This window comes from Prionailurus viverrinus, chromosome A1 (genome assembly GCF_022837055.1).
Source record: "Prionailurus viverrinus isolate Anna chromosome A1, UM_Priviv_1.0, whole genome shotgun sequence".
In the NCBI taxonomy this organism is placed as follows: Eukaryota; Metazoa; Chordata; class Mammalia; order Carnivora; family Felidae; genus Prionailurus; species Prionailurus viverrinus.
Window position 1 is genome coordinate 45,014,521 of NC_062561.1, and position 23,527 is coordinate 45,038,047.

The 23,527-nt window shown below is 33.6% G+C and overlaps 1 protein-coding gene across 2 annotated transcripts in view; it reads right to left on the reverse strand.

The window, feature by feature from the left end:
* KLHL1 (kelch like family member 1) overlaps positions 1–23,527 on the reverse strand; it is a 360,434-nt gene that overhangs the window by 130,785 nt on the left and 206,122 nt on the right. For both annotated transcript variants that reach the window (XM_047864918.1, XM_047864911.1), the window contains one exon: positions 16,735–16,947. In XM_047864918.1, the coding sequence (XP_047720874.1) occupies positions 16,735–16,947 (213 nt within the window). The remainder of the gene's footprint in view (positions 1–16,734; positions 16,948–23,527) is intronic.

A 23,527-nucleotide genomic window follows, 5' to 3' on the forward strand; every position in this document is an offset into this window, starting at 1 on the left:
AAACGTGGCTGTAGTGATGTCCTCTTATGACTACAGCTCAAGTAGGGCAGCCACTCTGTTATAGTTCTGATCTTTCTGAAGTATGTAATATGGTTTTCTCCATTATCACCTTGGTTCAGGGGCCCTGAGTCCTCAACCTACTTTGTGCATTTTCTGAACACTGGCCACATCTCTGTAAGTAGTGCCTTCATTAACATCTCTTCATATGAACCATTTTTGGTAAATTTTATCTCCTGCTGGGATCTTAGCTATTGCACCATCATATAGTTTATTTTTCATACACTAGCTAGAATGATCCTTTTAAGATAGAGTTACTCTCTACTTTTGAATACATTTGAATTTTTCCATAATAAAAAATAAGAAGAAACAACAGAGCATGTGTCTTCCCTGTTCAAAATCCCTCAGTGACTTTCCATAGTAATTGACATAAAAGCTAAACTCCTTATGACCATCTAAGCCCTGTATTACCTATTTCCTGAACACTTCTGACCTCATCTTCCACACACCTGCTACCTTGTCCAAAGAATTCTATTTACCTTGGCCTCATTGCTGTTCCTTCTTCCTGGAACACTCTTTTGCCTGATATCTATTTGGTTTTTCTCTCATTTATTTTTCTGTCTCTGCTCAAAGTCACTTTCTCATAAAGGACTTCTCTGGCCTATCTAAATTGGCAACCCCAAGCACTCTCTCACCTTGTCTTGTTTACTGTAATTCATAATTATTTTCACCATCTGAGTTTTAAGGAAGGCATAGTTCATTTGATGGTTGTTGCCAGCCCTTCATTCTGTCCTCCGCTTCTTGTTAAAATGTGGCTGCATTAGAGTAAAGAGCAGTCTGAGTCAGCACCACTCGATACAGGCGGCACTTAGAAAGTCTTCATGAAATGAGTGAGTGAGTGAATGAATAAGTGAAGAGATTTCTAGACTGATTTTCACTGAATGATTGATTCTGGTGTTTTATTAATGGTAGCAGTTTAGATCTTTGCTGTTTTCCCTGTTGTATGTGTATATGATTTACTGTTAATCAACATATCAACATATCAATAAAATGAATATGTGTTTTGAAAAATTCACCCTGGAGGCATTGTGAAGAGCAGATACAGATGGGGAAAGATGTCACTAGAGTTGGACAATTATGATTGAGTCCACTGCAAAAAGGAAAAAAAAAGACTAATCTAAAGTTATTGAAAATATACATGGAAAGAAAAGGTTTAGAACATTTTTAAAGAATCACATTTACCAAAAAACAAAACAAACAAACAACGTACACACACACACACACACACACACACAAAATCAAAATAAAAACAAAAAATTCCAAAATTTGGTGACACATGAAGAAGACAATAGCTGTTAATAAGGAATTTATTTGAAGATCTAACACATATCTAGTCCTTGTTTCTGGACATGACATCAGGACAAGATGCCATTCCTCTCTCCTAAAAAAACTGATCAATCACGGGGTGCCTGGGTGGCCCAGTTGGTTAAGCATCTGACTCTTGATCTGAGATCAGGCCATGCTCTCACATTTTGTGGACTTGAACCCCGCTTCAAGCTCTGTGCTTACAACGCAGAGTCTGGGATTCTGTCTCCCCCAGTCTCTCTCTCTCAAAATAAGTATTTAAACTTAAAAAAAATTTGACCAATCAGATGAAATGTGTATTTACCATTCAACTAGATCTTTATATTTCAGGCATAACTTATGTATGTTCCCAATTCTACATATATTTTAGCATACACAGAAAATAATGAGCATTAGCACAAATATTAGGATGAGGTCAAATCTAATGGTCAGGATAAAATCTCATTTTTTATTTTTATAATAGCTGAATATTATGAGTGACTACTCACTGAAACTAGATTTCACGTGTTCCTTTCGATTAAATATTCATCACTCCCTAAATTCTTACCATATACTTGCCATCTTTTATTCTAGCTTCTTTTTGAAAAGAGTAGAGCACTTATGCTGATTTGTAGCAAATTGGGAAGTTGTTTAATGGTTTGGAAAACCCCCATAGCTGACTGAATTGAGAATAACACACTCATTATTATTTATGACTCTATTTCCAGGTCTTTATAGGTCAGCTTATTGAATTCACTGAATATGCTGCTTTTCCAGCTCAGCAAAGCAAATTTTGCAAGCTACTTTGTGGCAGAGACACTCATAGAAATGTGCCAATTTTTAAAATTATAAACACATTTTATAATTTGTGTTTATAACTTGGGATAATTTACTCTAAATGAAAATCTATTGTTCATTAACCTTTGCCATTAAGAATTCCAAAACTTTAAAAAATAATAACCACCCAGGGATACCTGGGTGGCTCAGTCGGTTGAGCATCTGACTCTTGATCTCTCCTCAGGACATGATCTCATGGCTCATGAGATCTTTTTTTCACACCAGGAAAATGAGAAACATAATATGCAAACTACATCAGGAAAGAGATTAATAACAGAACATGATTTATATAATACTTATTTTTAAAAGCTATTTTTCAGTTAACACGATATTTATTTTTCAAATGTTCTTCAAAAGAAAAGTAAATATTTTGCTTTAAAATCAACAATTGAATTTTGATTCTTTAAACGTCTATTTATTAAATCATTATTCCATGCCAAATAAAGATAAAATTTCTTTGGTGAAAAAACAAGTGCTCAGAAGTATGCCTCAGTATTTTATTTTTTAATTTTTTATTTATTTTTGTAAAGATTTTTTAAAAGTAATCTCTAAACCTGACATGGTTAGGTTAGATCCCCCAACCCTGGATCAAGAGTCACACGGTGTTCCGACTGAGCAACCCTAGCGCCCCATACGTGAAATCAAATTCTATATTAGTTATTCATTCAGGAAAATGTTTCCTTTGAATTACAATAAAACTAGACTTTGTAGTTAAAATTATCTAACTTTCTACTTCAGATATAACAGGAAAAATTGAAATGTTCAAGATCTATGTTGTCTTTTCTGCTCTAGGTGTCATGATGACAGTTAATACCTCAAAAACTGCTAAATGCTAAGTAAATGTTAAAATATTTTTTTTGTTTGAAAGCTTGTTCTCATAGGTGGAAAAAATTGTTTTGAGAATTAGAATTCCTAAGTTCCATTGCACATGCCTCTGTGAGTTTTTAAATTTAAAATATCTAAAGTAGTCTGCTTTAATTCTCACAGCCTGAATTTCTACTTGCAAAATATTAGGGGGCTGGTTTTGAAGGTCTTTCCTCCCCCCGAAAAATTCTGTGAAAGTAAGGTAGATACACATTTTAGTATGGCATTGTGTGATCATTCACGTATTTTCCCTGGTGATTATGGAAATATAAATTCTAAACTGATCTGAATTGGCTTGATAAGGAAGGCAATAGTGTGGGTAAGAGATATTAGAGTAAACTACAAATTAACAAAATTTAAAAAAAATCACACAGTTTCACCAATTATTGTTCAGATTAAAAAGAAAAAAAAAGAGAAAAGTAATATACTCACTTAATGAGTTCTACTTGATGGGGTTAAACTATAGAAGACTAGCAAAAATTACTGATAATAGCAAACTCTTAATAGTTTTCATTAACTTAAAAGTGAATATATGGAAAGTAAATAAACTTGTCTCTAATTTATCAGGAGTCTTGAATTGGAAAATTTGATGTATTTGTGGGAAACATTAAATTAACATGTGCACCATTTTCTTAATGGTTGGAATATGAAATTGCATGGTACTCAGCACCAATAAGATTATTCTAAGATAATTTATCTTTATATTTTGAAAAAAATAACATCACGCCAAAAAATTCCAAATAGTTATGCAAAATAACATATAAATATTTACCATTTTTTAACATTAGCAGTGCACTGTTACTTTTTGAATATTATTAAAGTAACAACTTATATTCTGGGTGACCTATAAGTATTTGCCATCTAATTAGAATGGAAAAGAGTGCTTTTGCCTGATTCTCTGGATAGTCATTAATGTTAAATTGCTCTTCTCTTGGGGGTATTTTTTCCATTTTCAGAGTCATTATAATAATAAACTATTTTATTTATTTGATACTCTTGGAAATTAAAATTACAGTCATAGTCATTTCAATACTTGTGTGATAAAATTCAATTCACTTGTGATTCATTCACACAGTATATAGTTTGCTTCCTTTCCTCTTAGGAATGATTTAAATTATACAAGCTTGCAAAGTAATTTTAAACAGTTTATCTATTTTTTTAAGTCATAGGATTTTTGTCATTTAAAAGCTGTGAATGATGACTCTCAGGAAAAAATGACTCCAGGGGAAGGAATCTATATTTCACTAAAGGCCATTTATTTGATGAGCAAAAAGTTCTTTAAGCTTTTTTGTTTGTTTGTTTGTTTGTTTGTCTGTTTTATTTTAATACATATTGAATGACTGAAAGGCTCATGAGAGGTTTCAAGCATTGTAAAAATTATTTTTTTTCAGATGGAAAGACATGCATATCTTAATTCTCCATAAAACTGTCAAGTATTTATTGAGTAGGCATCAATTCTTAGGGAAAAAAATTTAATTTCATTCACACATGTTACTGACAGAAAAAAATATTTCTATCTTCTTGTCCTGAAGTGAAAACTGAGGTCCAATGAAATTAAACTTTCCATGAACAAACACTGAATTAACGTTGAACTCAAAAATATCAAATAAACACTCATTTATACCACTGCATCTATTCAACTACCAAAACTTGCATGCACATGTTTTTGCTTTTCTCCTGTTCACATAGATAATTTCCAATCCTCTTTTCTAAAGTCAATCTACCCACTTATGCATGAAATCCTACCTACCCTAGCACATTTAGATAAAATATTACAACAGTTCTTCCCTCTGTCTTACATCATCAAATTTCCTGTCTTCAGAATCACACCTGTGAGTATGTAAACATGCCTGATTCCTCTCCTTCAGTTTGGTGTTTATCAATATATTTTGTTTGTTTTCTTTATCAATTTATTGACCCTCAGCTCCAAAATGATCTTTTTCAACTGTTTTGTGAAAATGGATGATGAAATGGCCCGTTAAGGTTTTGTTTTGTTTTTTTTTTTTCTTTGCCAGCTAGCACTATGGTAAGCATTGTCAGTAGAGGACACTGGAGAGACACTAGGGAGAAAGATTTTGCTTCCTGGTTTGAGTATGCCTATTCACCAGATTTCTGCAATGAATGCAGTTTCTCTAGTGCTTGCCTCTGGCAGAGTCTGATGGCCAGGAGAACCTAGAAAATTATCCCAGAAGTCTCCCCAGGTGATTTTGTAGCAGGGTGTCTCTTTTGGGATACCTAGAGGGAAGATTTCTAGTAAGTTCTAAAAGACAGATTTCTAGAAAATTCTACCACTGCTACAGCACAATGACTTGTCTGCCATTTAGTTAGCCATGGCTGCACTGTCTTCAAGGAGGTCTGAATCTCAGGTGGGGTGCTTCTGTGGGTGCTCTGTCTCAGCCCCAAGGCAGTAAGTAGCTACTCCTTATACAAGAATACCTTGTTTTATAGGACTTTGATTTACTGTGCTTTGCAGATATTGTGTTTATTACAAATTAAAGGTTTAAGACTTCACTGGAGGAAGTAACTAAAGATGTGGTGGAAATAGCAATAGAACTAGAACTAGAACTAGAAGTAGAGCCTGAAGATGTGACTGAATTTCTGAAAGGTCACAATAAAACTTGAATGGATGAGTGGTTATTCTTATGGATGAACAAAGTGGTTTCTTGAGATGGAATCTACTCCTGGTGAAGATGCTGTGGAGACTGTTAAAATAAAGAATTTGGAATATTACATTAACTTTGTGGATAAAGCAGTGGCAGGGTTTCAGAGGATTGACTCCAGTTTTGAAAGAAATCTCTGTGAGTAAAATGCTATCAGGCATCATTGCTTGCTGCAGAGAAATCATTTGTGAAAGGGAAAGTCAATCAACACAGTAAACTTCATTGTTGTCTTGTTTCAAGAAATTGCCCCAGTCACCCCAGCCTTCAGCAACTACCACCCTGATCAGTCAGCAGCTATCAACATGGAGGCAAGACTCTCTACCATCAAAAAGAACATGACTCACTGAAAGCTCAAATGAAGGTTATCATTTTTTTATTAGTAAAGTTTTTTCTAAAATAAGTATGTACATTGTTTTTCTTAGACATAATTCTATTGCACACTTAATGGGCTATACTTTTATAAATGTAAACATAACTTTTATATACACTGGGAAGCCAAAAAATTCATTGGACTCACTTTACTGATACTCACTTTATTGTAGTGGTCTAGACCTAAAACAGCAATGTCTCTGAAGTATACCTCAGAAATCTGCTATTTCTATATTCTTTAGAGTTCCTTTAGCTTTTTAGTTTCTAATGCTTCCTTACTCCAAATCCTTGGTATACTTAGTGATTTTTTAAATAAATTTTCCATGTTAAAATTTCACTTTGTTTTTGTTTCTCTTCATTGCATCCTGGCTGATAAACCCAGCCACTTACAGACTATTTTTTTTTGTTCAGTTTTGCAGTTTTGAACATCCTATGTATTTACTATTTTAAATGCTAGTTTTCCCACATTTGCTTAGCTCTATTCCACAGAAATTAATCTTGTCAAAGTTACCAATGACTTTCATATCCTTAAAAATCAATTAACGTACATCATTCTATTTGATCTCTCAGCAGCATTTGGTACAGGTTATCACTCAGTCCTCTCTGATGGTTTATTTTATGAAATTTCTGCCAGCAAGCTCCCTTGGTTTATATACTATTTGACTAGTGTCTTGATTTCAGTTACCAGGTTCTTTCTATCTCTAATTTTGTAATGTTTCGATGCCCAGAACGTGATTCTGAGTTCTCTGTACTTATTTATCTATTCTGACTTCTTAGGTAATACTATCTCATATCATGGCTTTAAATTATATCTATATGCCAACGGTTTCCTAATTTATATCTCCTAGTGTACCTCCACAACTAAATGATGCATTCAACTGCCTATTCAACATTTCCACGTAAAGGCTTAATAGAAATCTTAAAGTCAGTATTCCATAATACCTTCCTCATTGGGGCTCAAGCCAAAAAACCTGGGATCATTTCTGATTCCTCTCTTATCTCTTATTCTCCCATATAAACAGCTGTACTTACAAATATAACTAGAATGAGAACACTTCTCACTATCTTCATTGTTACTACCTTATTACTCTTATGTGACTTCTCAAATATCTCACCTCTGCTATTGCTATCACCTCCTAACTGGTTTCCATTTTCTACTCTTGTTTCCCTGTAGTATACTCTCTACACAGCAACTAGATAGTCCATTCAACTGTGTACATGAGATAAAGTTCTTTTCTGCTTAAAACTCTGCAATGGCTTCCATCACACTCGAAGGAAGTACCAAAGTCCTTGCAATTGCTTACAAGTCATTCAATGATTTCGATCTTCACCTTCTCTAAATTCCTCCAACAACTCACTCCCTGGATGACTCTGTTTCAGCCACACAGGCTGCCTTGCTTTTCCTCAAAGAGTAACAAGCAAAAATATTTTATAAAAATAGCAGTGTGGACAGGGGATGCAGGAATATATGTATTTTATCTATATCCCAAATAAATTACTGATCAAAATAAAATAATCTTATAATTGGATCAAGGTAATTTCCTCTACTACAGCTTTACCTATGATATTTGCCCCCAAATTAAGAGTATTCTTTAGTTTAAGGATCATATTTTAATCTTCAGATTTTATTTCTATAAACTTCAGTTACTAAAATATTAAAGTAGCTTCATGAGTTAACTGAGTTCCCTAAATCCTAAATTAAAATAGCTAGAAATATTTTAATGATTTAAATGGCTTTTGCTTCATTCCAAACATTCCACAATTTTTGTTAGTCCTCTTACAAATTATTATGTCCTTTAATTTTATCATTGTTATATAAAATAGGCATGAATAAAAAATGAAATTCTTCTTTAATGTTTAATTGAGGAAAATAATTGTTCTCACACTGTGTGGCCTCTTGGTAAATGTTATGTATATTATTTAATATGTACAAAAATGCTTATGAACTAACTGAAGTTCAAGGGTTTTTTTTTCCCCATGGAATGGACTTTGTTTTCTGATATATTATGCTAGCAATGAAAATGGGACATTTTTTTCTTATAGCCAACTTATTTTTAAATGTATCATTAAATCAGAGGAATTCTAATGAATTTATGTTCTATGGATATATCTAATAAAGCAAAGAGATGAGGGAGCATATCCTATTTAATTTGCTTTCCTATTGTCCATTCAATAAAGGATTTTCAGTAAAGTCTGAATCAATGTGCTCTTTGACTTCATCCTTAGTAGCCACTGTTAGCTCCATCATAACACACTATTGTAGATTTCTCTCTCATTTCAGATAAGTCATATATCAACATACGGTTAAATGAAACTACAATTCCTAAGACCTAGAAAATGTTTTCATTTGTTGACTGGATGAATACTTTTTGAGTACTCATTATGCCAGGAATTTTGTGAACAAGAGCTTCAAGTCTGGTTTTCTGAAAAATATATTTATAAGGAAAGAGATAAAAACAGATTAAAACTCAAGAAAATAGTAGGTGAAAGTGCTAAGAACAGGACACATTTGATGTGGCATGTGATTAATTAGAAAGAGTCAGCCATGCTATGATGAATGTAAACATCTTCTAGGCAGTAGATGTTCAGAAAAGGGGTGTGGTGGGCAGTTTATCCCAGCAGGTAGGAGTATGTTATTAATGGCATTTTAAAGAATTGTCAAGGTCTAGTAATAACAAAAGTGGGCTGATTTTTGGCCATTTTATTATTGTCTTTAATAATCTACAAACTATGCCTCCCCTTTCATTGCTTGCACCTGAGAAGATATTCCTATCATCACCATCCTCTTCCACTGGCAAGCCACTGCTTCTAGCCCCCAGCATCAGCTGGCACAGATATGCTATAGAAGAAATAAACTTGACCTGTGCCAGAAACAGAAGGAATATCAGTGTACCTAGAGTATACTAAGTGCTGGGGAGAGATTGGGTCAGGGAGTTTGTAATCATGAAATAGACGATGTAGACTTTGCAGGGCAAGGATATTAGCATTTTGTCCTAAGAGTATAAATCTTAAATTTGAGATTAATGTATTCACACTTCAAGAGTTCTGTTGTTGGAAATTACTGCCATAGTTAAGCATAAAAGTTCGAGTAACAGGTAGGATACTATTCCAATTGTGCAGGAGAAGGATGGTGGTGGCTTATTTTAGGATGGGGCTGTAGCGAGGCCAAAAAAAAAAAAAAAAAAAAAAAGAACAGACTAAGGATATAGCTTAGAATACAGTCAAAAAGGACTTCCTAAAGAACTGAATGTTAAATTCAATGCAAAGTTAAGAATTAAAAGTGATGCTAGAATTTAAGCCTAAGCAACTAGATGGTTGGTAGTGCTATTTACTGAGAGTACGGGAGCAGGGGGAAAGTCTTGGGATCTTCAATTCTTCCAGTATGTGAAGTTTTGGATGGCTCTTGGATATCTAATTAGAGATATCAAGTAGTTAACCAGGTATTTGAATCTATCTCTCAGGAAAAGTTTAGAGCTAAATATATAAATTTGGAACTTACAATTGACTCCTATAAAGTATTTAAAAGTACAGAAGTAAATATTATTGTTTATGCAGAGCACATGGTGTCCTGGGGCATTGCAACATCACAGAGTACAAAAAAATTAGGAATAACATTTGGGTAAGAGTGGCCAGATCAATTCTGTCAAACGTCGCTGGGAAGCCAAGTATAAGATAGAAACAAATGAAATAGGCAGAATATTACAGCATGGAGGTTTGCGGTGATTTTAAATTGTTCAAAGGATTGATTACAGTGGATTGAAGAGAGAATGATGATTATTAATGATTAGATTTATTACAACTATAAATAATAATTACATATTTTGCTTGAAAAGGAAACAGAATTGAAACTGTAGGTAGGAATATGAGGAGTTTTGTTTAATATATGCGAAACAACAAATCTACATGAGTTAATACCAATGATCTGATACGGAACAAATTAATAATATAAAATATAAAAGGGGTCACTGAAGTAGTGAAATTTCAATGGCAATAAAGATGGGATACAAACCACAAGCATTGAGATCAGCCCTTGACAAAAGCACAGAGGCTTTCAGCACTGTAACAAAAAAATAGTCTTTCAGATTAGGTTCCAATTTCTCTACCCTTGTGACCAAAAAGAGTAATGTGTGTAAGTTTGAGTCTGTGCTTGTGCATATCTTTTGTTGTTGTTGTTGTTTTTACATTATAACTCACTTACAAAAAGTGATGAAATAAAAAATTATTGTATTTTCTTAATATTATAACTTGAACCGTGAATGCCATCATGTGATAGATGATCATGAAACTAAATGGTATTTCCGGTAAGATTTTAGAGGCATATATTGTCTGAGCATTTCTGTTTTAAAAACACTGTTTTTTAACAGTTTCTTTCAGAGAATAACATTATTCTACACTTTTAAAAACTATTACAGTCTAGTTTTGTGGAGAAGACTATTTCTTTGATGATGTCTGGTATAATCATTAATTAATCAGACAGCAAGCAGATCAGAGAGAGAGAGAGAGAGAAAAAAAAACCCAAACAAAATAGAACAAAAACAAATTGAAGAGTAACAAAGACCGGAAATGCATTGTTAATGTGTTTGATTAATTCCTTTTGCCTTACTCCTTTGTAAGAGTTAAAAGTTTTTTTCTTTTCTTTTCCTTTGTAAAAGTAAGATATATAATACACTAAATACTGAACATTTATGCTGACAAACTTGGAGAATTGTTGGAATTATCAGGTGGTTTATCAATGCTTCCTTTGGAGAAGTAAAACCAAACAAAACATATAAATTACTCAGGAGTATAATCTACTCGGTATATCTTACATTGTGATTTATGAATGCTCTTGTTATATTGATTTGTTCTTTGTCACTCTGCTTGCTTTTCATTAGGATTTTTAGTGGTGGCTATAATTTTTATAGACAGCAGAATCTATATCACTGGTATCTGATCAACTGTCACATTTCCAATGGAGTAAAAAATGTTGATGACCTCTCCCTTCTCAGATTGCTATTATTACATAAAGAATCTTTTGGAATAAATTAATTACAGCTTTGCATAGAAATATGTATTCTTATAAAATAGAAGTAGTATCTGTTTCCTTAAGATACACTTTTGGTTTCCTTGTTATTTTGTTATTTTTTATTATTAAAATAAGCCATTTTCTTCTAATCTTAGGCAATCATTTGTTATTCCATTTCATATGTTTTTTTTTTCTTTCACATTTTGCTACCAAAAGTGTTTATGTACATAAACACACACACACACACACACACACACACACACACACACACAGCTACATATTTCTTTTAAAAGTCAGTAGGTGTCTGGTTAGTAAGTTATAAGAAATCTTTATCCTTGTCATCTCAAAAGAGAAACAATACCAATTCCAAATAGGAAACATAGTTTATTTGTATATGTCTAACCTTCTAAATAATCTCTGACTGTGATAAAACTGAGTTTTTTGGAAGATATTTTGACTTGACTATATATAGAATTGCAATCCTTTCATTTTTGGAATAACATGATTTAAATTTCCAAACCAATCATTAGAAAGGAACACACCAAAAATTGGATAGTTTTTGTACTTTTAAAACAGGTATATAAGAAATAAATATTTATGTACGTATTACAAGTTTATATCTTATGAAATCAGTTAAAACGAGTGGAAACAATAGTTTCATAGTGTTAAAACATGTTATTGCATAGGAACATATTCTTTTGTTGCATCTTTATAAAAGAAAATATAGAAAAAAAAGTAAATCAATGCATACACGCACAACACATACACATTCACTCTCTAAAATGAAATTTCCATACTTTTTCCAATTCTGTTGAAATTTTTAAACCTCTGGGCAGTCCAGAAAAATATAGAAACTCTTATGGAAAATTCTACTTCTCCCTTTTTTAAAATATAATGTTAAAAGATAATAGAAGTCACTCACTATTAGACTATAACTCAATTATGGATTTCTTTCATTTTGCCTTTTCCTCAGTTCCTTTCTATAGCAAAGCCAACTGAATTTATTTCAGCAATAACTATTATATTTCAATACAAGATAAAATAGACATTTCACTTCTGAGTCTTTTTATGTCTCTTCTTTTATTCTCTTCTGAAGCTCATGGTGTCTACCACTGTGCTTAACTAAAATCCATACCAAAATTTGTCTACCAAAATTTATATCTTTATTATATATTTGTACACCAAATTAACATAATTTATACTTTATAATAACATACATTAATTTATAAATAAAAGAGACTATCAGAACAGATTTTCTCTTGTGAACTTAAGAAATAACTAAACACAGATACACATGATGGAAAAATATCTATGAGAATGCAGATTGTGATAAATAATTAAATTGAAATCCACCTAAGGCAGGTTGGTCAATTGGCTCACAAGCATAAGAGAAGACTATTAGTGTAGTAATAATCTAGATTTATTCTTTGACAGCAGTCAATCTTTTAACATGTTTTCTTTGTTGATGAAGTCTCTCTCAATGTCTTTATTTTTACTTTTTGTTTAAGCTCTAGAAATTTTTCCATGCACTTACTAAATAGAAACTAGAAAGTCAAGGCTGTAAAAATACTCCCAGTTATTTAGTTTAGCTTTATCCCAGAAGCATATATTTTTTTCTATATTTATTTCTTTTTGTTTTAGACATCTCTAAATCTTGGTTTTCTACTCTTGCCTTGGTCAGTACTTGTTGTGTTTTGCTTCACAATATTATATGTAGCTCCCAGCAGGTCTTCCGAGCATCGTTCTCTCACTTACCTGAAACCTGTCATTTACATCACAGGAATTATCGTACAAATTCTTCTCTCAGGTCTCCTTAAAAAATTAGCCCATGTACTCTTTCCCTTTGAAAATAAATTCTTACCTCACAAGAAAAATGGAGATTTTCCTTCTTTTAAATATTGCTAGTACTTTAAAATGTAATATTGCAGGGGCGCCTGGGTGGCGCAGTCGGTTAAGCTCCCGACTTCAGCCAGGTCACGATCTCGCGGTCCGGGAGTTCGAGACCCGCGTCGGGCTCTGGGCTGATGGCTCAGAGCCTGGAGCCAGTTTCCGAACTGTGTCTCCCTCTCTCTCTGCCCCTCCCCCGTTCATGCTCTGTCTCTCTCTGTCCCAAAAATAAATAAACGTTGAAAAAAAAATTAAAAAAAAATAATAAAATGTAATATTGCATTTTATATAACTATTAAAGATTAAATAAAGGGTTATGTATATAATAAGCACATATATTTAATCTTTAATAGATATGTAAATTACGTATATAATAAACATATATATATATACATATATATATATATAATAAACATATATATTGAGAGAGAGGGAGGAGGGAAGAGAGGAGAGTGTTGGTGTATAAGCAATACATAATAGGTGTGAACATACATTTAATGGCTCCAGGATCAAGAAAAAATGTTTCCTGATCATCATAATGGCTTTTCTTAAAGACCCTAAGATGCTTAGTTTCTTTGAAAGATCATGTAAAAGGCTAGAAAATCCTAGATTTGATTAAACTCTTTTTTTTTAACCTCTGTCGGAGATTGAGTTAAATATGAAGCCAACAGAAAAATACTACACTCATTTCTCCTCAGTGGAATAATCAGATACATCCAGAGCACAATCTGACCTCTACAACTCCATAGGAAGACAGCTATCATTCCCATTCTCAATTTCTTCATTTGTCAAATGGTAATAATAATATTTACTACATGGGATAATGAAGAAATTAAATGAGATGAAGTGTATTATTTTTGGTAACTAAAGAAAGAAATAAAAGCATGTTATTTCCTATTCCCCTGCTCTTCTTCCTTCACCAGTCTTTTTGTAGGAATATTCAAAACTGCTGTATTCAGGCGATTTTTTATGGTCTTCCATTTTTGAAAGCAAACAAAGAAGCAACGTACACTCAGTAGAACTACATCACAGCTCAGGTTTGTAAGAAGTCTGGATTTCTCACTAGCTCTATGGCCTTTGACAAGGTCACTTAACCTCTTTCAACCTGTTTTCCCTCTGTACAATATAATTAATAACATCTACCTTGCAGTTGTGTATTGAAGGTTAGAAATATATGGAAAGTGCTTATCATGACATGTAATTCTGTTAGTTAAGAAGTGATAGCTCCTGGGGGAGGGGAAGGAAAAAAAAAAAAGAGGTTAGAATGGGAGAGAGCCAAAGCATAAGAGACTGTTAAAAACTGAGAACAAACTGAGGGTTGATGGGGGGTGGGAGGGAGGAGAGGGTGGGTGATGGGTATTGAGGAGGGCACCTTTTGGGATGAGCACTGGGTGTTGTATGGAAACCAATTTGTCAATAAATTTCATAAAAAAAATAAATAAATTAAAAAAAAAAAGAAGTGATAGCTCCTCCTGTATCCAGAAACATTTTATGAAAAGAAAATGTGTTTTACTCTTTCTTCTTGCACATCTATCTTGAAATTATATATAAAGTTAGTTTAGAATGGCCCTAGTTTGAGAAACGAGGAATAGAGAATAGGTATATGCTATATTTATACCTATTAGACACTGTAATAAGAGTATACTTAAAAGTCTTTTACTAGCGAGTTACATCAAAAATATATATCTTAATTACTAATGTTAATAAATAGTTTAATTTATTAAGATGAATCAGCTGCACCAATAATAATTAAAACTATAGTTTTAATGTGTAGCCTTAGGAACAAATAAGCTAATAGGATGTACATGTCTATTCTGATGGAATAGTATAGATAGATGTATAGGTAAAAGCATCTCCCATTTTTGATGACAGATGAGTATGATATTTTTGGCTAATAGTGATCATTGGCCATTTCTATCCTGAGAGAAGATCCCCAGGCTTCAAAGAATATCTTACGTCAGAACCTAGGATGGAAGATGCAGACAAATCCAGTGCTTGGCTTCACAGTTTATTCTTTGTTTAGTTACCTAAATGCATTTGTCTCCCTTTTAAAATCCTGGTATTAGGATAATCTTGTATAATTTGCTTAGGCAGGATTTCCATAAATTCTTTTTCTCTGTTTTTATTACTTTATTCATTTCAGCAGCCAGATGAAAAACAATTATTACTGTATTAAGTTTGATTTGTTATCCCAATTTTGACACAGTGTTTTTTTTTTAACTTTCCAATCTTAATATACGACCATAACTCTCACTTCACGTATTAGCATGTTATATTTGGCCTGTCATTCTTTCCCAGTGCCCTAATTCCCTGTATTACATTCTTAGTAATATATGTATTAGTGAAAGTGTTGAGGGTTGTATGGATCCAAAAGAAGGATCAGGTGAATGTTACAGCCCCCCCACAGCCACCAGAAAAGAAATGTATACACAACACAATTTTATCTAACATTGCGGAGGTAAGAGCTACCTTCAAGCTTATTTTGGATAGCCTGAGAAGACAGAAACCCCATGTTAACATTGCTGCACATAGATAATTTTGCAACATTACAAATTAGTTTAAAGCACAAGACTCCAAATCAGAGAAAAATACTCTTCTTCTTACGAACTGAATAAACTTGTTCTTATCAATTCACCTGTGTCTTACATAACTCATCAATCAAAGGAGGTGGTTGGTTCACTTGGTGTATGGATTCTCCTTAGCTCCAATTATTAAAGATTTCACAATCCCAACTGCCAAAGGCTGTTGTTTCATAAGTATGTACCCAGTCAGTATATGTCTTATCCATCTATAGAGGTTTGATATCTCATGCATTGAGCCTTAAAATATACTTCAAGGATGTATTTTCATCAGAAAATGATCATATTATTACACCTTAGGCTAGATAAATAAATTATATAGAAGATAGGCAGATGGATAGATTGTCAAAATAGGGAACCAGAGAATTAATTGCAAAGTTTTAAACATGTTCTAGATACTATTTATCTAATTTGATCCTCTCACAATTTTTGTGTGATAGCACAATTTTATTCTATATATAAAGGAATTGAATATCAGAGACATTAAGTGACATTCTCATAGTTATATGAACATGAGTCAATATGTGGCAGAGACGGAATTCAGACCTATCATCATCATTTTCCATCACCAAATTTTCCTGAAAAGAGTATTTGATTAAAAGTAAAAACAAAATTGTGAGGAATAATAATGAATGGGGTGTGATGCTCCTTTTTCTTTAATAATTGAACAGTTGTAAGAAAATGGTAATGGAGGGGCATAAAACTTAGTTTGGGAAATGGTTGGACTTTCTGCCTTCAAGTGTGTGTGTGTGTGTGTGTGTGTGTGTGTGCACGCGTGTGCACGCATTTACTATATGCATATTAATTGAACATGACTATGTTACCAAATGCTTTATGGGTATTATTTTCTATTTTTAAGTTGTTATTATCCTTTTATTTATATTTATTTTTTTTTTAATTTTTTTTCAACGTTTATTTATTTTTGGGACAGAGAGAGACAGAGCATGAACGGGGGAGGGGCAGAGAGAGAAGGAGACACAGAATCGGAAACAGGCTCCAGGCTCTGAGCCACCAGCCCAGAGCCCGACGCGGGGCTCGAACTCACGGACTGCGAGATCGTGACCTGGCTGAAGTCGGACGCTTAACCAACTGCGCCACCCAGGCGCCCCCCTTTTATTTATATTTTGATGTTACTTTTAACGTAGGATTTTTCAACACATAGTAGCCATTAATCAGCATCACATGCAATTACCTGTGGCGGAAGCAGTGGCAGTCTTATAAAGGCAAGAAGCATACTCAAGTCGTTGCATCTCCTCTGCATGTCATACTTGACCCACATCATTAATGCATGGAAGATGGTTTCTTCATCAGGGACATTTACATCATCGCTGGCCAGGAGTTTATGGAGCTCCTCAGCTGGAAGCAGTAAAAACTCTTGATTTCTCATAACTTCCATTATGTTTTCCTGCAGGGAGAAAACATCTTGGCATAAATTTGGCTTCACTTTGATTTAGCTAGCAAAGCATCTCAGAAAGAAATGAGAAAAGTCGTCAATAACCTTTGTTCTCATTATAACATAATCCTTGAGACTTAATCCTTCAGAAACTAGAAGCTGTTAAAATGAAAGCATTGTAATTGTAATTGAAGTGTAAATGTATCAGAGACAGCACAGATCTTGTAATAACTGGAGGATTATAATGTTGAGCTTTGTTATGCAGGCAGAATGTACTAAGTGATTAAATGTTCAAGTTTCAAGTGGACCTGCTATGTAAGATTTGGTGAATACGAAGAGAATAGCATTTCAGATTTTTTAAAGCTTGACTACCTATTCATGAATCAGAAAGTGAGAATGAAACTACATAGAGAGTAAATGACACTATAAGATGCATCATTGTTTATTTAGAAGCAAAAAAAAAAACCCAAAACAAACAAAAAAAACTCCCCCAAAACAAAAAAACAAATATAGCACAAATAGGCCAGAGAAGTCACAAAAGCATGTATGTTCCACCCTTTTATTATCTCTCATGCCTCCCTCCTCTCATCACAATTTCTCTGGCTTAATTTAGATCCCCATTTATTTTCTTCCAGATTGCTGCCATAACCTTCTAATTACTCTGCCTGACTCTATTCTTAGCTTCTTTACTGCAGCCCCTATAATAATGATAGAATCTGTCTAAAACATAAAATGTATGTCATTACTCTGAAGTTTTGCTTGGTTTTGTTTGGTCTACTTTTGTTTTTTGGTTCAAATCTCTTGGCTAACCACACTAGTTTTTTCTGGTCTGACCTCCTGTTCTAAGCCTACACGGCTTCACCTTATTTGTGTTCCAGTCACAAAAATTACTTACTCTTCTTTCAATTTCCATCCTGATTGACATGTCCTCCCTCTCTCCCTCTATCGCTTTAAAATGACTTTTCACCCATGTTGTTTTCCTAATTTCTGTCATTTTCAAGACTCAATTCCAAATCTACTTGCTATATATGGGCTTCTCGAGCCCTCTGTCTGCTTGCATTTGATCTGGCTGCCCCATCCATCATGCCTCTGCAGTGCATGGTATTTATATTTGAGACAGCAGTTACCAAACTGTGGCCTAATTTTCAGTGTACTTAGGGGGTCTCATCACAAACTGGAAGCTCCTTGAGACAAACACCTTGACAATTAACCTTGTATATCTAGATCCTGGAACAAAGCAGGTGAATAGTATATATTTATTGAATTGCTGTGTTGATGATCTTTGTAGAGAAGAATAAAATCTTGGAATTAGTACAGAACAGTGCAGTTTTTTCAAACACATTTTTAAAACGACTTGTCAAAAAATTTGTATTTTAGCAGACAGGCTTCAGGGGCTGATGTATGGTTAGGGAAGACATATCTGACTGGTTGCTTCTTCTGTTCCACCTTCCTCCGTGTCTCAACTCCAACAAAGATATAAGTAAGGATTCTCAAATCACAGTTTTGGTAGAAATCTCAATACATGCCTATTATAGAAAAAAATATAAAAGAGATGGGACTAGATCTCTTCCCCAAAAGGCATTATGATTATCCTAAAGCTGAGTAGGAGGTTCAGCAAGTGCCCATTACCGTGTATGTCAGAGCAAATCCAAACACATTTTCTAAGTCAGACCTAACCTATATTAAGAATATATCCTTGGAACTGAATCCAAGGCTTGAAATGCCTTCAGCTGTCACAAAAGAATGTCAACTTTTACTTTCATTCAGGTCATTTTTCATATTTATATACATTTAATTGACATCACAGAATAGCTGATTTCCTGCAAATTTTTGTCCCCGGTGTTTCCTCTGTGCCTAATGTAGTACTATGTAAATTATTGATGTCCAATAACTATTTACTGAAGTAACCAATAGAGTGTTCTGAGAAATAGTGCCACCAAGTTTCTCTAAAGAACTTGATAAAAAGTGAGATCAAGATGTCTTTGAAATCTTTGAAAGATGTTTTTGTCCATCTATTTTTCGAGTTACTGAAAAATCTATGCCTCTATTAAACTACACACAGAATTGTATAGCTAAACCAGCAGTATACAGTAAAGGGTGCCATAAAAAAGCAGTTCTATGAAACTCTTAGTGGTGTCTATCAAAGACATTGTTTAAGGCATATTTTGTTATATTTTACAGTGCCTCTTTATGATGACCCTTGGGAGAAATTTCCTACAGGTTTTAGTAGCAGGAATAATTGCACTTCCCTGAGTAAATTGGTTTGCTTTTACTATGGATGTTGTAAATTATGAAATTGATCAGATTTCTCTTTTTATTTCACCTTTAGAAAACTTAGAGTTAAATTGTAATCTATCTCATAGGAAGGCTATAGCCTTTTATAGTTTGATTTCTTTTTCAGATGCTCCAATAGGTGTCATTTAACATCACTACAGCAGAATTTTTTTCTTTTATTCCTGAATCTGATTTAGAGTATATTTTTATAATTTTATGTCTTTGCAAGGCATACTACATTTTTGGGAACAAGCCAGGTTTGAAAAAACTGCAATAAATAAACTGGACATTAAGAGCTAGTAGCAGATATTATTGGATCTGTCACACTGTATAGTATGTTGTTTATTATTTTTCCTTTACATATTTTAGAGTTCTGAAGTTCTCTTTGCTCTTTTTTTGTTTTCTCCATCAAGTCCCCTCTTCATGATACACTGCCTAATAGTTTCCTGGTATTTTGTTTTTTGTTTTTTTGGTTTTGTTTTTGTTTTTGCTTATTCTAGCTTCTGGTAATTGTTTTGATTTCATTATGTTCTATTCACTGAAGAAGAAAAGAATATAAATTCACACTAGTTTCCATACATTGCTTGTGCACCTTAGCTAACTCCTTGTCAGAGAAGATCAAGTAATGAAAGGCATAAAAATTCTTTGGCCTATTTACCTTTTGTGCAATAACTTTACTTTAAACTTATTCAATAATTCATTCTATATGGATTTACTCAACACATAACATATGGTCCCAGATAACTGTAGTAAGGAGAACAAAATGGATGTGCATCAAAAAGCATACCACACATGAGACACCTATAAAACATGCAGTGCTTAGAAAATGACTTGTCAAGCAGGTTTCTCAAATGGGCCTAGAATATAGCTAGGAGTGTAAACTAGAAAATGGGAAATGGAAAGATATAGTATTACAACTAGAGGAAAGCATATAAACAAAGACATAATAGCAGGTAATATGGTATAAATTGCCATATTTGGAATGTCAATTTCATTGAGAATGAGAGAGAAATAATATTGAAAGTTTACTTTAGACCATATAATGGAATACACTTATTTTAAAGATTTGACAGTCTCTCCATTAAATAGTAATATATACACACAACTTTTACACATAGATTGAAACATTTATTATAAAGAAGATTTTAGCACCAAACTTAAGTTGCCACTACATAAGACACAAATAATCTTAATTAATTAGAGCAAGACTTAATTTTAGTATCTACTTTTTCTACTTCATAATATTTAAATAATTTGGCTAACTATAAAAATTATATTTTTTTTATTTTGAACAGAATTTCCTCACCATTTTTATTTAATTATTTCATGAATGTGATACAAATATTTTCTAATATTAATTTTCTTCTCTCCCTTAATTATATTATTGTCTTCCCTTAGCTTATTATTGGTTATATATCAATAATTAGTAATTGATTTGAAGTTCCAGTAGAAATTAATTTTTTGACATAATTCTGAAAGTCAGTTAACAATTAATGGTAATATTAGGTCAAAATAATGTAAGTAAATCTATTCAATTATCATATGTTAGTTATTGATGTAGTTAAAATTATGAGTATTAAATTGTAGTAAATATTTTATTAATGTTCAAATAACTTTAACATAAACTTTAACATTGTTTACTTCATCAGCAGCTACTCCCAATGTAGTAGTACACTATATACATGGTACACTACTATGGTTAACTCATAGAAACCACTGTTATGCACGTCTACTGAGTTAAAACTTATGTTTTACCATCTTGCACTTTGTGATCAGAGGTCAGTTAGAATAACTTTCTTTTCTTTTATGAGTATTATTTGTTTTAATTTTTAAAAATTTTTAGAAAGAGAGAGAGCGCGTGCACTAGCCAGAGAGAGGGGCAGAAGGAGAGAGAGAATCTCAAGTAGGCTCCAAGCCCAGTGTTCAGCGGGCTGACGGGCGCTAGATCACACAACCCTGGGATCATGACCTGAGCCAAAATCAAGAGTTGGATGCTAAACTGACTGAGCCACCCAGGCACCCCACTTAGAAGAACCTCCTAACTGCTTTTTTAAGCATTATATTGGAAAGGTTAATCCTTTGCCAGACCACCACATAATCTCCGGCTTGGTTCCAAATCACCAGAGGCTATAGAATTCATTGTCCATCTAAAATGTTATTGGTTAAAAAGATGAATTATTAGGAGACTCAAACTATCAAATAAATGAAAAACTGAAAGGTGAGCCTGAGAATTGGCTACATCCTCTGGCTGAGGCTTATTACATAGATATGAAATTGCAAATGTTTGGTCTAAATTCTGAATTGAAGCAGAAGTTACATGATATGCACCACCAGATTGAGTAGGGTCTCCTCAAACTTCATATCCACTTGAAAGCTCATGTGAGGTTTGGAAATAGGGTCATTGCAGATGTAAGTAGCTAAAGTTAAAATAAGACTATACTGGATTAGCGTGGTCCTTAAACCAATTACTGGTATCCTAAAAGACAGAAACAGACATACAGTGAGAACACCACGTAAAGACAGAGGTGATCCAGAGGGAAGAAGGCCATGTGAGGGTGGAGATAAAAGTCATGCTGTCACTAGCCAAGGAATCCCAAGGATTGCTAGGAACCACCAGAATTTGGAAAAGTCAAGGGTGAATTCTTCTCTTGAATTTTCAAGGAGAGTATGGATCTGCTGACATCTTTATTTCAGACTTTTAGCCTTGAGAGATATAAGAGAATAAATTTCTGTTGTTTTAAGCTACTCAGCTTTCAATACTTTGTTAAGGCAGCCGCAGGAAAATAATAAATATCATAAGAGAAAGTAAAAAAAAAAATAGTTACATTAAAAACCCTTACATAAACCTAAGAAACTATTCCCAATCTTTTAAATTATAATTTCTAGGCTCTTTATTTTATAGATTGATGCCTTTAAGAAATATCAGGTTTCCAATAACCTAAAAGATTGTCAGGGTCAGGAAAAAGTGTTCTACTATTAGGATCCAAATCTCTCTCTCTTGTTCTCTCTCCCTCTCCCTCTCCCTCTCCCTCTCCCTCTCCCTCTCCTTCTCCCTCTTTCCCTTTCTACTGCCTCTAGAATTTAAACCTTCTAGAAGTGCAGGGCGGGGAGACATATCTCTTCCAATTATCAAGGGCTTCTTACATCAGCTACCTTGAAGTTACTACACTGATATACTGGTGTCAAGACTAACCCTTTCAAGTTAAAACCTTGGCTTTTGATTACATTCCTTGCCTGAATTTTTAATTTTTAATCCCAGTGTCAAAGTTGCTCTCTGAACTCTTTGAATACTACGTTAGAGTTCAAAGGGGATAGAGACTCATTAAGAGATAAATAACACCTTGTTATTTTACAGGTGAGAATGTTGAGGCTGGAGGGGCTCATACACAGTCATTTCGTTAGTCACAATAGGTCTGGGATTAGGTACTCAGTCTCTTGTCCTATTATATTATCTGGGCTATCTATCCTTTGACTAAGTTCTCCTTCTGCTTCTTCTTTGTTCATCTAGTTTAGATTTCCTGTCTTACTTTGAACTATGCAACACATGTGCACCTTGATTCTTAAATGCTCACCTGAACTTTGTTTCCACCTCTTTTTGATATATCTGAGTTCCATGATGTGGCATGGTGATTATGGAGAGTCACATATTACTACTGACTTGGAGAGATGGTCAGGATTAAATTCCAACCCTTGGTATCCACTGGTTGTGTGATTAAAAAGTTGGATTCATTGCGCGTAAATGGGATAAAAATGGTATCCACTATATAGCATTGTTGTGAGGATTAAGAGTCAGGATTAAATTATGTTTACTTCTCCTAGAGAAGTAGCTGATACTTAGTAAGTGTTATATACGCATCAGCCATTACCATTCCATATCTGTGCCTACCCTTCACTTTAGCCTCCTATTGTTAGTTGTATTGTCTACATTCACATTTCTGTATCTTCCCTATTTTCTTTACTGATTATGTAGTCAACAAAATTTTATCGAGTGTTTTTTTTTTCTCTGCCTAGTATATTCGCAATGCTAAAGAATACTAAGACTAAAAAATAAAAGCTCTGGCTCCTAAAGAACGTACTTTTTAATGAGAAGGAAAATATGATATTATAAGATATTTTATGACGAGAGAGAAAAAATGGAGAATTTAATGGAGTCAAAATTATAAGAATACAAGAGAAGTAAATGAGGTCAAGGAGGAGTGTGAGTTAGGAAATATACACACCTTTCCTCTCTGGAATAGCAATTCCCAAGACAAGGAAATGTTTCTCATGGAATCACAGATTCACAGAGCACCAAAGACATGTTGCTGTCATGTGATCT